This window comes from Platalea leucorodia (assembly GCF_965183815.1).
Source record: "Platalea leucorodia genome assembly, chromosome: 11".
In the NCBI taxonomy this organism is placed as follows: Eukaryota; Metazoa; Chordata; class Aves; order Pelecaniformes; family Threskiornithidae; genus Platalea; species Platalea leucorodia.
Genome location: NC_138833.1, coordinates 17,378,255 through 17,394,658, shown reverse-complemented (window position 1 = coordinate 17,394,658; position 16,404 = coordinate 17,378,255). Strand labels below are relative to the sequence as shown.

General features: G+C 58.9%; 1 protein-coding gene across 1 annotated transcript; it reads right to left on the bottom strand.

The window, feature by feature from the left end:
- Window positions 1-13,392: 13,392 nt before the first annotated feature.
- Window positions 13,393-14,675, bottom strand: POU4F3 (POU class 4 homeobox 3; the record flags this gene model as incomplete). Its single annotated transcript, XM_082324350.1, has 2 exons — window positions 13,393-14,274; window positions 14,556-14,675. The coding sequence occupies 2 exons, from the start codon at window positions 14,673-14,675 to the stop codon at window positions 13,393-13,395; spliced, it is 1,002 nt and encodes a 333-aa protein (XP_082180476.1).
- Window positions 14,676-16,404: the final 1,729 nt, after the last annotated feature.

The window sequence follows — 16,404 nt, the reverse complement described above, 5'->3', positions numbered from 1 at the left end:
CTGCAGAGCAGGACCTCGCCGGTACTGGCTCGTTCATCTCCTCAGGAAGCCTGCTCTCCGGGCTGGGAGGCACCGCTGGCCGTGCTCCCTGCGGGAACAGGGCTGCGGCCAGCACTGGGTCTGGGGATAGATCCCTCCAGGGCAAACCCAAACCTAAACCGACTCCAGTGGTCCTGGATCTGCTGATGCGGTAGTGCCAGTGTAATGTCTTTTAGGCCAGCTGGGTATCCAGTTTTTCAGAAAAGTCCACGGCCAGGGCGCCCGCAGCAGCCTGGTTTCCCCTCTCACTGGTCCGTCCCCAGGCTCATTGCTCCGGGGTGGCTCGGAAGCTGCTGGCTCCACTCTGCCACGTAAAGGCACAGAGCTGCTGCCACTGCTGCTCGAGAAAGAGCATTCTCTGTGGAGATTTTAAAACTGTAAACCTTTTCAAATGTTTAGATCTCTGTAATTTTTAAAGGCCTATTTCTTATGTGGTCCGACTTCTCTGCCAGGCGTACAGGAAGGACACTTGAAATTTCACGTTTTGGATGCTCCCTCTCCAATCTGCCCAAGTTCCCTAGGTCCAAAGCGAGTGGCCTTTTTCTTCTTTGCAGCTATGTGACATGAGCTGATTTTCTTCACTTTCCTTTGGTTTCCTCTGGCAGCGTCACAGCCCTGGAGCTGCAGTGGGCTCTCACGAGGGCAGGCGCCCCGCGCCGCCGCAGAGCACTGCCCCCCGTCCGTGGGACTGCGATTGGCCGTTCGGTTCTGCAGAGATGCTGACATCTTGTCATTCTTTTTTAATTTTTTTCAGATTTCAGGTTGAAGTGTGATGTCGAATTAAAAATTTTGCCCTGGGCTGTCTGCAGGGCCTCTCGGCTGCTGCAGTGCCAGCATCTGCCAGGGAGACCCCCAGGTCCCGTGTCGGAGGGCGGCAGCCCCGAGCTGGCACCGGGCAGCAGAGCCAGGGAGGCTTCTGCCGGTGCAGGCGAAGGCGGCCTTCGCTTTCCCAGCTCCCTGCTTGGCCTCGCATCATTTGACCGCTGCCCGCAGAGGTGCGCAGGGCCCAGGGCAGGTCCCTGCGGAGGGAAGGTCCCTACAAGGACCTGGCCCAGGGATCAGCCTGACTCCAGCCCGCCCGACTGCCAGCCATCAGTTAGCAAAAGCACGGCACGGCTTTGGCAAAGGGGAACACCGCACGCTGAGTCTGGGCATCCCTTGAAGATGCTTATCCCCGAAAAGAGCAGCTTCTGCAAAGCCAAGGGCAAGGCAGCCGCAGCACAGCCCTGGGCCAGCACCGTTGGCAAACAAGACACCATGTATATGTTCAGCATCAGCTGAACTCGCGGGGCTGGGCGGCGTGCATGGTCACGGGGCAAGGAGGAGGGAGCAGCCATCTGCACACCACCTCTGCCTGAGCCGTCCCCTGGGGCCCCATCCTGCAGCCCCGCGGGGGTTAACGGGGGCTCCCCCAGGGCTCGGCCACGGGCGCAGCAGACGCTGGCTGCAGAGGGTGAGATAAACAGAAATGCCTTGGACCGTGGCTCTGATTGGGATCCAGTCCTCACTCTTTCAGTAATATACCCGTTTTTTCTCCTGATGTTTTTTTTTTTTTACACGGAATAGCAATGATTAAAACGGTAATTGCCTTCACTCTGGCTAATTGCATTTCACAGCCAACCTATTTGTAGAACAATCCTCTCATACTTTCTGACTGCGAGGCTATTAAACTAAGGGCAGAAAAAAGAATTTATGGTTGTGGTTTTCTGTGAGGTTTAAATAATTATTGGTTTTGGAAACTATACCTTGGATACGCAGAGGAAGGAGCAGTCTGAAGGAGCCTGGGGAGCCAGCGATGGGGAGTCCAGCCCCTCGGCGTGCCCGCTGCAGTGGTGGCACCCACCATCACCCACCATACCGCACCGCATTGCACCACACCGCTCACCACCCACCCCTCTGTTTCTGCAGCCCCCAAAGGGGATAATGTTATTTAAACCCTTCAGTAACCTTGCGATGGGGCTCCAGAGGTGCATTTTGGGGCTGAAATCATGGGGCTGGCCACCCCCTGCCCCATGTGCAGCACGTGCTCATCGCACCCCTCCATCGGCCACGAGTGCCGTGCGTGTGCTGTGCTCCTGCTCGGCGGCGGGGCTGGGGCTGGCCCGTGCCGACAGCCGTGGGGAGGCACCACGTGACGTGACGTGACGTGAGGGTGTCGTTGGGGAGCAGATGGGTCTGGGCGTTGTTAAACTTTAACAGGGCGCATCCCCATCCATCACATCAGCTGCTGCATGGCACGGCGTACGCAGACCCCAGGCATGGAGCTCCCCAATCTGGCCTAATGCTTTCCCTGTATTTATATGAAAAAATCCTGGGGTTTCTGTATGTGGGGAGTCTGTAGGTTCCCCCCCAACATGGGGGAAGGGGGCTGCGGAGTTCAGCTGTGGTGAGCGCTGCAGAGACAGGCGTAAGGTCCATGGAGGTGCCCAGAGTCAGCCAGAGCTGAGGGTTTCACTCAAACTCAGGCTCGTTTGGAGGTTACAGATGACATATAGCCAACAAAGCCGAGCCCAGCCTCTCTGCTTGCTGTTTGCAGCACAATCATCATCTCTTGCAGCTCCTTTGCCGGGAGGGACCATCCTGGGGCTGTGCCACACCACCCTGCAAGTCCTTCTGAAAGTGTTAGAGACCTGTGACTGCTGTCAGCCACCGCCACGGGGCCTGGGAGCAGGCCCTGGCCAAGGAGGGCACGCTCAACCCCTGTCCCGAAATTCTGGGGGCATCCAGGGAAACTCCTCCTGCCTGAAACCCAGCCACAGAGCTGACACTAATAGAAAAAGACCATTAAAAAGCTCTGTGATATTCTGTTCTCCTGCTTCTGGTCCCTCTCTCCCTTTGTTGCTGCTGGCATTTTATGAATTATTGATGTGCCTAGGTGCTGCTGCTCTCCCGTTTCCTTCGACGCTGCTCCCGCTGCCGCAGCCGTGCCGGACCCACATCATCCCGGGGACAGGCTGCCATCAGGCTATGCCCTGGGAGGCAGCAGGAGGGGCTCAATCCCCAATGTGTCCCCACAGCAGAGCCGAGTGCAGCCCCTGCCGCTGAGCAGCTCGATCCCTGTGCTGGGGTGCAGACCCGAGCTCCTGGGTGGCACGGGTGGGGGCTTTACACGGACACGGAGATGCCCTGCGTGCTTCTCTGCTTGCGCGAGGCTCTTCTTCAGCTCCTGGCCATGACTTCTGCTTGTCCCCAGGTCCCTTCTCCAGCCCACACTGTCAGGGGCTTCTCCTCCGGGCTGTCTCAGCTCCCTCCCGCAGGGCCCATGGTGCAGGGCCCATGGTGCAGGGCGCATGGTACAGACATGATTTGGCAGAGACCACTGACCAGGGGCTGCCCGACCCCAGAAGTGCCCCTACGAAGCCTCGCACCAGTGTCACCCCAGGCGATGGGGGTCAGGGCGGCCGTCGGGAATTGCCGCAGGGTCAGCTAAGGGGACAGCCCGGCAGCGGCTCTGCATCCCTTCCCAGTGGGAGACACGGGCTGGAGTGGCCATGTGCCAGCCTTGTGCAAGTCTGCGTGACAGGGTATCCGGGAAATGAGGCCTTCCACGGAGCACTGAAAATGGGCTTCTTTCCCTGAGAGACCAGAAACGCTCTGTCTCTGGGGTTAATATTGAATGAGGCGGTTTCAGGATAGAAGCTGTCTGCTGAGGGACAGGGCAGATGTGCTCTCCCGCTCATGCAGCAGTACAAGAGGGTCACAGCACTGCCAGGACAGTGTCCGTGGGGCTGCTCCGGGGGGGACGAGGCCGGTGGAGGCAGTGGGGTGGGAGCCGCAGTGGCCCAGGGGCCGTGGCACCCGCAGCCACCCACAGCAGCTCCTGCTCGGGGGGCTGAAGCGCAGGGACGCGGGGGGGCTGCAGCAGGGTGATGGGATCCATGCTGTTCGAGAGGGGTGCTCCCAATCCAGTGTCCATTTGGCTGCCTGGGACTGTGGTGAATTGGAGCAAACCCGCTCCTCGGGTTCCGCCTCAGCTCTGCCGTGGCATCCCGGGGAATGGCATCGATGTTAAATCCCAGGACACCGAGTCTCATGGCCAATTTGCTCAGGTTTCCTCAGTGGGGGCTAATGTGTTTTCCATGTTAACGTGCCTGCACGTGGCATCCAACCTGTCTGCAACGTGGAGCCGCTAATACTACATGACTGGCTCACGTGCCCCGTTTGCTGGGGGACAGGCTGTGCACATTGCCACCACTCTGCTCCTCCAAACAGCTTTCGCCTGGACTGACCCCAAATTTACAATATTTCAGGTTTCCTCATTAAAGGAGGAAGCAAACGTCTCCTCCTGCCCCAATGCCTCTGACAAGGAAAACACTTGCTCTATCCAAAGTATTTCAGGTTCCTTCACTGCCCCCTGCCCTTAAAAAGCTACTGAAAAAAAGCACTAAATCTGTCTTTAAAAAGTCCAGCATTTAAAGAATATCAAAATTTTTCCTAAATATTTCCTTCTGTCTTTAGACTAGAGTTATTCTGAGTTGTGAGGCATTTCAACCTTGTTGGCAGCATCAGTACTTGGTCAAAACATCCCCCTGGTGCTCCCCTTAGAGCCGGGCCCCGGCTCCCCCTCCATCTCCATCCTATTTGCAACTCCCTCTGAGGTTGCTCTCCCAGCAAAGGGATCCAAGAGAGCCCATCCTTGTTGCCTACCCAAAATCACCATCCCTAAACCTCCCATCCCGTTGCTACCCCAAGGAGACCCACACGCTTGTGTGTCCTCTGCTCCACGGGAACACGATGCTTCGGGAGGAGAGGCCAGCCGAGGAGGAATGGGCAGCACAGGGCACGATGAAAGGTGGAGAGATGGAAGCAGGCCAGAAGCAGTTGCCATGCTGGTGATGGAAGGAGATCCTCCCTGCAGGCAGCAAGGGACGTTTCAGCCATGGCTGGAGCAGACTGGATACGTGCTGCAAAAAAAGCGCCTGCGTGCTGCCTGTCCCTTTGCGAGTCCCCGAAGCCACGGCCATCAGCCGGCTGGGGGATCGCAGAGCATAAAACCAACCAAGCAATAAACAGAAGTTCAGATGTTTTTTCAGATGCTTTTATATGTTCTCACTACATTACTTAAAGGAGGATCTCCGAGGGTTTTTTTTTTTTCAGGCAGAAAACTACACTTAGGCCATAATGTGGTAACGTTTGTAGACTAATCTGTTTTGGCATTTGGGGAAAAACAGACGTATTCTGAAACAACCGAGTTATCAAACTTTAACTATCATCTCTGTCTCAGATCCTTGACATGTTTTGTTCCTGCTCGCAGAGCTGCTGAAGGAATACGTACGTGCTGGGCTCTGTCGGAGCAGCGCAGGGGGCTGGCGAGCTCAGGGGACAGCCGGCCTGGGGACCCGCCAGCTCAGCCCCCGGGCTCGGGGCAGCACAGCCGGCACCCCACTGGCATGGGGGGTGTGTGGGAAACGAGCTGGATGCCTTCGTCCTGGCAGGCACTGATGTGTCTCAGATGAGCCAGCGGTGACCACGGCAGACGCGGGGCTCGGGCTCCAGCCCGGGGGTGTGTGGGTGCAAGCTCCGGTGGAGCCCGTCTGGTCGCGGCTGGCTTGCAGAGAGCTGTAGGTACACTGCACGTAGAGAAGAGACCTGCCAGGTGACTTGCAAAAATACTTCAGGCTCTGGCAAACGACGGGTGACCACGGGGTGCTCAGCTGAAGCTTCCTTAGCTATGCATCCTGCAGAGGTCTTGAAAATTTAATCCTTCTCCCCAAATAATTTCCTGATTTTTTAGTGGGTTTGTCTTCTAGGCCTAGTATCCTTTTATGTGTTTTTTGTTGTGTGAATTATACAGCATATTTGGGCACGCTCTGTGCAGCACTGTCCCACAGGTAGCTCTGGAGGAGGATTTCAAACACGGGAGATGAAAGGGATGTTCTCTGCCTGCCATAAATACTGCAGCTCCTGCGCGTGGCCCCGCTTGCAGCACGTCTGAAGAGCACGATCAGCTGCCGTCCTTCCTTGTCTCTTCTTCCCAGAACCGGTAACACAGGCAAGCCCAAATACATCAGAGCCTCTGCAGTTTCCATCTGCCTCTCTGGCCGTGTGCTGCAGGGGAGTCCTGGGGAGCGGGCATTCGCTGGAAGGCCAGACCCTGACCGTGTGCTCCCCATGCCGGCCCTCTCCCGCTTTTCCTCAGCCCAAAGAATGGCTCCAGCTGCTGTTCAGAAGTGACTTCAAGATGCAAACGTGAAGGTGGTGGGAGCCCTTGCTGTGAGGCCAAGGGGTCTGTACCATGGCAGACCAAGGAGCATCACCTCCAGCAGCACCAGACCCAGCTCCCCCTGAGCCCTCCTGTGGGTGCAGAGCATCACGCGACAGCTTCCCATGCTGTCCAGGAGGGATCAGCGCAGCGGGGCTGGACACCGGCTCTGCGGTGCTTGTGTTCCCCTCGCATTCTGGGAACCACCTTATTTTTTGTGCAAACAATTCGGCAGAAGCCTGTTAGGAGGATGCTAACTCTCAGCTGCACAGGCAAAGGCAGCTCCAAGGGCGATGGTGATGGGGGTCTCTCCGAGGTGGCCTGTGCTGTCACACCCGCCACCTCTGTCACATCCGCCCATTTTGGGGCTGCCGGGGCGCTGCCAGGGCTGCTCTTAACTAAGCCAAGTGACAACAGCCCTGGAGGGTGCTTCTCCCCCAGGCAGCCCAGGGCGCTGCCTCTCGGCCCCTGCCAGAGGGACACTGGGGGGGGAGGCTTTGTCCCCCGTACTGCGGTCCTCCCTCCAGCAACCTCCCCAGTGCTTTTGAGATCCAGTGGCAGGGCTCGCCCCGTGTAAACAAGGGCCCCGGTAAACTCGCAGAAGGCATGCGTTAGACACACCAGCCTCAGGAGGAGAAAAATCAAAGGTTTCCCTGCAAATCCATCTGCCCTACATCTCCTCTCCATTTTGATCTCCAAACTCATGCAAGTTTAAAAAGCAAGTAAATGCTGACAGTGTGATTAACCTCCCCACCTGCTCCCTGCTTCTTTCTCTCCTGGAAAGAGAAGCTCGGCTCACCTGCCTGGTGGGAGCATCTCCTTCAAGTGCGAAGATGTGGGGAGTCAAACCAAGATGGTTCCACTGAAATTACAAAACACTACACTTTTAAATGGGCGCTGAATTATTTAGTGCCCTCGCACTACCCAAATGCTTTGCTCTTTTGGTGGATGATGGCTTGGTTTCCTTCCCAGCTTTTCTGTTATGACAGTGAGTAAATGGAGAGATCAAACATTTATAAATAATAACCCACGTTAGGATCAGGCTCTGCCACTATGAAGCAGGCAGGGTGGGAGGCCGTGCCGGGGGGGTCTGGTCCCAGGCGCAGCGCGGCGCTGGATGCTGCCCAGGCGCTGGCAGGGCTGCCCCCCCTGGCCCCCCTGGGCTCCCCATGCAGCCACCAGCAAGGGCTGGGTGAGACGGCTTGTGCAGGCAGCCGGTTCCCCTTGTGCACCTGGAGAGAATGAAAACACGTAACGCTTTAAGCCTCAAGGCACGGAGTGAAGGCACCGAGAAAAGAAGTAACCCCAATGGGGGGGTCAGAGCCCAGGTCTCCCAGCCGCAGCCCCATCGCTGCCCAGCGCAGGTCCAGACCCTTCAGCCCTCGCCATCCAGCGATTTGGTATTTGCCTTCTACACATAAGGGTTGTGGAGATCCTCGCTCATCTTGGTGTGACACAACAGGGCACTGGATAACTGTCACTTATTCCTGAATTTATTACTATATTACATTTATGTCCCAGAAACATCTCATTAATCCTCAGCAAGCCTGTGGCAGAAAAGGCAGCAAATCTGCAGATGGTCGTTTTCCATGCGGCCTGTTCCATTTTGACAGCGCGCTATGGCCAAGGGTCCCTGCTCCGACCCCAGCACTGGTCTTCCCAATCCATGTACCATGAAAGTGAGTGTCAGGGACTGAGCCGACTCTGAGCACCCACAAACTCCGCTGCCTGAGAGGAGGATGTGGGGGTTCAGCAGTTTTGAGACCACCTCTACTTTACACTCTGCATTCAGGAGCTTCATTTTCACCAGGCAGGTTGAAGATGTTTAGCGTATGTCAGTAATATCTTACAATAGCTGATCTAGATTTATATAACATTATTGTACATTTTAAATTCTCTTTGGATTTAAAAGCAGTCAAAGTGTTTCATTTTCCGCTGTGTATTGTTTTATTCCTCCATATAAAATTCTACTGAAAATGTTGTGACATGTATCTCCATATAGAATCCTAAATTTGCTTAAAGAAACATGTCTTGATGTTAGAATAAATTTGTATCTAACATTTCCAGGCAAACTGCAAAGCACAACTACTGTCATTAAAGACAAATTTGCTTAATTGCTTTAAAACTCTCTGTTCTGAAAATAACTAGTGAAGCTGTATGACTGGAATGAATTCCTTCTGCTTTGTATTGGTGTAAAGCGGCATTTTCTGTTGAGTCAGTGAGTCTCCACAGAGCTCCTGTCTCTTTGCTGTGAATGCCCACCTAAAGCCTATGGCCACGTGTGCTGAGCATCCTCGGGCTGGTCCAGTTGAACTGGTGGGTGATGGAGGGGCCAGTCCTGTCTCTGTGCTGGGCTGAGAGCCGGGCTTGTTTGGGTGGCAACAGGCCGGCAGTGGTACCGGCTGCTGGGGACCGCCAGGCTGCCCGGCCAGAGCTCCCATCTCAGGGTCCCCTGCTCGCCCTGGAAGCCCTCCTCAAAGGCGGGTGACTGTCCTGGAGCTGCTCCGACCGCTCCTCCCTCACTGAGCCGGGCTTGGCTGGGCTGGGCTGAGCCAGGCTGGGCTGGGCTGGGCTGGGCAGCCCGGGGTGCTGGGACTCCCTGTCCTCTGGCCCCAGTGCCGTGGCAGTACCTCACCCTCAAGTCCCACATCTCTCGAGTGCAGATGACGATTCTTGCTCCAGCCACGTGGACCACAGCCCCGTGCACGGGGGCCTGGAGCTGGGCTCTCGGCACACATCAGTTCCAGCAGAAACTGCTTTCCTAAGAAACATTTTGTATCCCAAACTGGACGTGTCTCCCAGGGAGGGAGAACCTCCTCCTTGCAAACTCGGGAGAAGTGAAACCTTTGGGGGGGGGGAAGTGTGGAGAAAAAAAAAGACTGGAAATTAGGATTTTTGCAGCTGAAAATCACCAGTTTTCTCTGGGAAATGAACACGGCCCCAGCTCCAGCTTGTGCTCCGCTTGCCAGCAGCTGCCTCCTTTGACCAGCCCCTGGTGCCACCCCGAGTGCACGTGAGCTGCTCTGCACCCCAGTTTGCAGGAGCCAGGAGCTGGGACCCTCAGCAGGACCCTGTAGCTCCCACGGGACACGGGTGGCTGAAACCTGCCCCGACGGGCAGAAACACACGTGCACACACACACACGCTCCTGCCAGGCCGTCAACCGGTCACATCTGCCCCGCAGCAGCAGGCTGCTGCCTCACCCCCACACTCCCCAAACCCCCGCGCCCCACAGCCCCAAACCCGCCAGTGCTGGGTGTCCCCACGTGCCCCGTCCCGAGGCCCTCGCCCCCCTTTCCCCCCTCTCCCCCCTCCCATCCCACTCGTGCTTTTGCTCCCCCCCGCAGCTCCCGTGATATCAGATGTGCTTCTATTGATTTCCTCCCTGCATTTGTTTTTGTTATTCATTATTAATGGGATCATTTTTCCATCCTTGGTGCATGAAGGCAAATTTTGTGTAAAAATCAATTGAGTGAGCACCGCCAATGGCTTGTTTGGTTTTCTGTGCTTTCATCTCTTGTGCGCAGTCCCCGGGAGACAGAGAGCAGGATATTAAGGAACAAGCATGGAATGGGGAAAAAAATAATAAATCAATTGTTAGTGGTTCAGAAACCATAGACAGGGGTTTGCCTGCTGAACCTTTGTCTCGCACGCATGGGCTTTACTGGGCATTTCCCTGCCCATCTCCCAGTTCAGCAGGTTTCACTTTCCGCTTTACCCAGGCTGTCACTAAAAGGGAATTCCATTTCTCAGCAAGTTTGGCCTGCATTTTTTATTTTACCTGTGGGAGGTGGGTTTGTGGTGGGGGACGTTGAGGAATTAAGTGTCCCAGGGTAGGTCCCACAGGCGTGCTGACCTGGACAAGGAGCCCCAGCCCTCCAAGAAAACTGAGAGTCCTGATCCTCATGCACCTGGAGAGATCAGCAGGGCACGAGGGAGTGGGGGGTTGCGTTTCGGTGGCAGCTCCTCACAAAACCCACACCCCGAGAGGGTGAGGGTGACCCCGGCACAGCCCCTGCCCAGCCTGACCGCGGCCGGCAGAGCCGGGCTGGCACTGGCCTCCGTCAAGGGTCCTGGGCGCAGCAGGGAGCCAGGCCCCGGGGCTGAGCTGAACAACGGCCCCTGGCCCAGGCGTGCGGGGGTGGATGGAGGCCGGGCAGGATGGAGGCAAGGGGCTGCACCCCCCTGCCAGGCTTCTCCCAGTGACGCTCCTCGCTGGATTTGTTCAGCAGCTTGGCAGGACACAGTTTCTCACGAAGACTTTTAACAGCACAACGGGTACCAAAAAGTGAGCGGTGCCTCGTGCGCGTAATGCATTCGTCTGTATCCCAGGGCACAGAGTCCCAGGATCATAATACAGATCATACTGTTTAAGACCAGCAGCCAGTAAAACTCCCTTTGCAGCTCCCAGTTGCAGCCAAAACAGCCTGTGCTTTGGCTTTGCGGGGAGATGGGGGGGCAGAGAAGCCGGAGGTGATCACGTTTGTGGCAGCAGAGAGAAGAGGGTGAGACTGGCGGAGAGCGCTGCACCGGCGGGCCTGACTCTGCGGCCAGCCGGGGATCCCGCTGAGCACTGCCTCCTTCTGCCTTCCTTCCACCGCCCCTTGGCGTTGCCTTCTGGCTTTAGGGCACTACTTGTTATACCAAGAAAAAAATGTAGGCTGCTTCTTTTGTGCCTCCTCAGCAATAAATACCGATTCTGAACTATTCCGACTGAAGTCGAAGGAACTTAATCCCCAGCTCCAGGAAGATCAGATGAATTTGCTGAATCACAGTGTATTTATCTGGCACCAGAGCTTTAGGAGCCAAAGCCAGGGAAAGACCAAGGCACCAACAATGATTCAAACAGCACGTACCTGACCTCCACAGTAAAATCCCAAATGAAGTGATCAGGTCCTGTATATGACATCTGGGCAGAGCAAGGCACAAACCTGCACGTGCAGAGTGAAAAGAAACCCGGAATTTGCAGAGTGAAATCTGGGCAAAGAGAGCCTCCGCAGCACTGTCTCCGTGCAGAGAGGAACCGGGAACAAAGGAGGACGAGCAAGAAGGACCAAGCGCTTCAGATGTCACTGGTCAGCGTATTTGAGGGAGCGGAGGAGCACACCGAAGCTCGTCTCTGGGACTGTAACGGGAGGTTTGGGAAAGGTCATTTAGGACTTATTTTGCATCTTTAACACATTTGCTGGACCTAGCCAAAAGGGACAAATGCAAAATTGTCACAAAAACATCGCAGATCTAGGCAAAACCAGAACAGCCACAACAAGGAAAACTGCAGTGACACCTTTGCCATTGTAAGAACAAGCACGGTCCGATTTCCCTTTCAGAAGTGAACAGGCAAGAAGAATCGGCCGCCACGGCTGTAAGGTTGTCTTAGTGAAGGCTGGCGAGCAGAAACACGGGCTAAGGGAGGCTCAGGCTAGGTTAAGTGAGGCTCAAGCCCGGTTTAATGCAAACCGGGGAGGATAGTAATTCCGTTTGAGGACAGCTTCAGGACGTTTAAGTTATTTCTGTTCCATGCTGGAAGGCTTGTGAAACGGTGCGAGTTTGCGGTGCCCCGCCTGCAGCGGCTCTGCCTGGGTTTCAGGCTGGATCTCTCCTTCCCGTGCGAGGCTGCTGCCTCTCGCCCGGCCGCGGGGCCCGGGACGGGGCTGCCGGCGAGCCGGGGGTTGGCGGGTCCCGGCGCTCCGCGCTCCGGGGCGGCCGAGCGAGCGGCACCGCGCCGGGAGCGGCCCCTCCGCCGGGCACCACCGCACCCGAGCCCCGCTCCCGCCCCGTCCAGCCGCAGCCCGGCCCCGCCGGGACGGAGGCGCCCGCTCGCCCCGACGGCCGCCGGGGCCGGTCCCCAGCCCGAGCCGGGGCCGGGGGGGGAGCAGCCGCGACCCCCGGGGGAGGCGGCGGGGGGATTCTCGCAGCCATGCACGGGGACGAGGGAAGAGAAAAAAACCCCGCCTCTTACCTGGCTTGTTCGTGTAACAACGCCGGCCCAAAGCCCCCGCGCCCGGCGGCAGCGGGAGCCGTGCGGCGGAGAGCATCGGCCGAAGTCCGAGTGGGCAGCGGGGGAAGGATGCCGTCTGAGTCGCCTTCTGCCCCTTTTATACTACGGTAGGCGATTAATATTGCATCAGCCTTATTTTAAATTTTCAGAACCCACAATATAATGTAATGGCATAAGGGCATTTATTATTAAAGGACATTTGATTGGGGAAAAATCATTGGGGCCGATTGGAAAAACACGGAGCGAGGGAGAGTTCTGGCTTCCCGGCGATCTGCAATTAAAAGGCTGAATTTGTAAGGTCCTTCCCTAATGGGGGAGGAGGGTGAGACCCGGTTCTAAGGTTTGATGTTTGTCCCTCATTGAAATGCTAAAGTGAAATGTTCAGAGGAGGCTCGCGCTTCGATCATTAATTTTTCATCGTTAAGGTGCTTCTGGGAATCGTAAATAAAAGCCTTTTCCCCTTTTAAACAGCATTAGAAATGAACTCGCCATAGGTTTTGTCGGGGGGATTTTTTGTTCGCCCCCGACGGGCGGGAGGCGCCCCGGGGCCGGCGGGGGGCGGCTGCGGGGTCCCCTCCGCCGCGGTCCGCGGGCGCGGAGCGGGGCCGGGGCGGCGGCGCCGATGGCACCACGGGGGCCCGGCGGGGCGAAGCCTCGTCCCCTTTCCCCGGGGGGACGCCCCGCCGAAGGCTTTTCGTTGGTTTTGCTGCTCGCAAATATTTTCTTCGGTGCTGGCGGCGCGGGGCGGCGAGGAAAGACACGTCCCTTCGGGTTGAAAAATAAAGATTTATTCCGCAGTGGGGTGGGGAGCGGCGCCGGCTCGGAGCTCTGCGCGGCGGGACGGGGCGGCGGGGCCGACGGAGGGGAGCGGGACCGAGCGCGGCCCGGCCCCCGGGCGCCCGGCGGCTCTGCCCGTCGCGGAACGGAGTCCGGGGAACGGCGGAAACCGCGCGGCCCCGCTCCCCGGTGCGGCCCCGCTCCCCGGCCCGGCCCCACCGCCTGCCGCCGCGCTCGGCTCCGGCCCCGGGGCGGGCGGGCTGGCGCCGCGGGGATGCCTCGGCGGGGCGGGGGGGGGCTCGGGGCCGTCCCGTCCCGGGGGTCCGCGCCGTCGGGGCGGCCGCGGCCGGTGCGGCGGGGCCAGGGGCGGGCGCCGTCAGTGCACCGCCGAGTACTTCATGCGCTTCTGCTTCTGGCGCTGGTTGCAGAACCAGACGCGCACCACGTTCTTCTTGAGGTCCAGCTTCTCGGCGATGGCGGCGATCTTCTCGGAGGAGGGCCGGGGCTGGAGGGCGAAGTAGGCCTCCAGCGAGCGCTTCTCGGGCGCGGCGATCGAGGTCCGCTTGCGCTTGCGCTCGGCTCCGGCCAGCAGCAGCTCGGGCCCGGCGGCGCGGTCGCGGTGAGCGGCCTCGGCGCCCTCCAGCCAGGCCTGCAGCACCGGCCGCAGCGCCGTCATGTTGTTGTGCGACAGCGTCAGCGACTCGAAGCGGCAGATCGTGCTCTGGCTGAGGGAGCCCACGCCCGGCAGCTTCAGCGCCGCCAGAGCCGCCCCCACGTCGGCCTGGGTCACCCCCAGCCGGACCCGCCGCTGCTTGAAGCGCTCGGCGAAGGCCTCCAGCTCCCGCGGGTCCGACTCCGCCTCGGGGGCGGCGGGCGGCGGCGCCGGGCCCCCCGGGGGGCCCACGCCCACGGCCAGGGGGCCCGCGGCGGCCAGCGGGTGCGGGGGCAGCGGAGCGGGCAGGGCGGGGGGCTCGGCCAACCCGCCGACGGCCAGCGAGGGCGAGAGATGCTCCAGCAGGTCGCCGCCGTCCAGCGCCGGGTGCGGGAGCGGGTGCGGGTGGGCGGCGAGGGCGGCGGGGTGCGGGAGGGCGGCGGCGGCGGCGCAGGGGACCCCGCTCATGGCGTGGTAGGTGGTGTCCGGCTTGAAGGGGTGGTGGTGGTGGTGGCCCTTGGCGTGGGGGACGATGTCGACGGTCGCCAGAGCCTCGGCGCGGGCCAGCAGGTTCTCATCAAAGCTCCCGAATATATTGCCCTGCAGCTGCGAGCAAGAACGCGCATGGTGGAGTCAGTGGGGAATACTGTCATCTCCGGATGAAAAACCTGCCCCGGCACCGCGATTCCTCCTCAGAGCTCAGGTCATAAAAATTAATATGAAGGCAGCAGCCCCGCTCGCGCAGACGTGTGGATCAGAGACGGGAGCGGGAGAGGGGGGAGAGAGGTTCCGAGACGCGCGATTGTTCTGGCGACATGAAAAAAACATTAAGCCGGTGCCTGTCAGAAAATGTGCCTTAAAGCGGTAATTATGCTTCATCTACATACCTGCGGGGCCGGGAGGCAAACTCTGCGCATTGCCTCCGCGCTGGAGTGCAGGCTGGAGAACTTGGGCTCCTGGAGGGCGGCGTGCATGGCGAACGGCTGCTTGGCGTTCATGGCCATCATCTTTGCGCACCTCGCAGGTAGGCAGCCCCTGACATCGGCTCAGGGTTGTCTCTCTGGCTCGCCACTGCCCAAGTGAGCGATTTTCGATGGCAGAGCTTCCCCTGCGCGCCCGCTCGCCCCCCCCCCCCCCCGCTTCTTCACTCATCTTACACGCTGCCTGCCAGCCCCGGGGCCCGCGCCCTGCGCAGGCGTGCTGCGCCGCGGGGAGCCCCGGGCAGCGCGGGCAGCGCGGGCAGCGCGCGGGCAGCAGACGGGCAGCGCACGGGCAGCAGACGGGCAGCAGGACGCCCCGGCCCCCGGCCCCCCGCACGGGGCGGCGGGACGCGCCGTCGGGGCGGGCCGGCTGCCGGCGAGGCGCCGGGGCCGGGAGCGACTCGCAGCCCCCGGCCGGGCCGGGCCCCCCCGCGGCGGGCCCCGGCTGTGCCCCCCGCTCGAATCCTGCCCTTCCCGCGGCCGGCGAGGAGCGTCCGGGGGACGCAAGGCGGCGGGTCCCGAGGGAAAGGGACGGGAGGAGGGGGCATCTCTCCATGGGTAAAGCCCACGGGCTGAAGTTTGGAGCAGAGGGACCATCCTTGCCCAGGGACCTGCTGCGGGGGCGTTTGCTGTGGCTGCGCCCAGCCGCTGCTGGCACCGGCCACTTGCCCATCACCAAAAATCTCCCCCGCAGCTCCCCAAGGCCGGGGACTGATGCTGCTCGTTCACACGCCAGGGGGATAAACCAAACAAGCCACAGTGCATCAAAGGGAACGCGTCTTTTGTGGTTCCTGCATGACTAACAGACACCCTACAGCACTGCCTTAATGTAAGAACGCTGTGCCACAGCCGGCTGGGAAAGCAGGCAGTGCTCCAGCTCCTCCCGAGGTGCCGCCGAATCAAGCACCCAGCCACCACGAGCTTGGATTTAAACTGCCCAGCACCCCTCCTCTGGCACCCAGTCCCTTCAGACGCTCACATGGCACTCGCGGATCCATCCTGCACTTCTTACTGAGGCGAATCCCCCACTGAAAGCTGAGCGGCAGGGCCAGGCGCAGGGCCTGCGGTATCTGCACGGGAGGACGGGCCAGGCAGAGGAAAATTCAACCAGTGGCAACTTCCGTCAGTGCTACAGGGTTACTGGGGGACTGCAGGCAGGACTGCCGTTAAAACTCAGAAAGTGCAAGGAAATACTTCCACTGAGGAATTTGTCTTTGTAGGAAATTGTGAGAAATCTATCTGTCTGGGTAGAGTACGGGGCTTCTTAAATGTCTTTGGTGCAGCTTCAAGTTTCAGAGAGCCTCTAAGATCCCTGACCAGAGCTGCAGCTTCGGGCGCAGAGGTGGATCAGGGTAATACCAGTGCTGCCCTTCCCTCGGCGGCTGAAATTGCTCTGCAAACACACACAGACACACAGACACAGACACTCCCCCCGCCCCATATATCCTGTAAAATACACTCTCAAGTACAGGAGAGTAGAGTAAACTGAGAGATGTTGAGTGAGTTAAGCCCCCGTAAGCTGGCTGGTGAATCAGAGCTGTGCCGCGGTCACAGAGATGTTGAGGGCTGGAAACATCTGATCCTTGACTCGGGAGAGGGAACAGGCAAACAACGATCCCCCCGAGAAAAATAGTCCTGAAGCTGGCGTAACTCTGCTATTGAGCTGTCGTTTTAGTTTTGCTTTCTCCTAATCTTCACACGTCTTCAGACACTACTAGACTTTGATGGTCTAGGGATGCAAGAGTGAAATATGAAG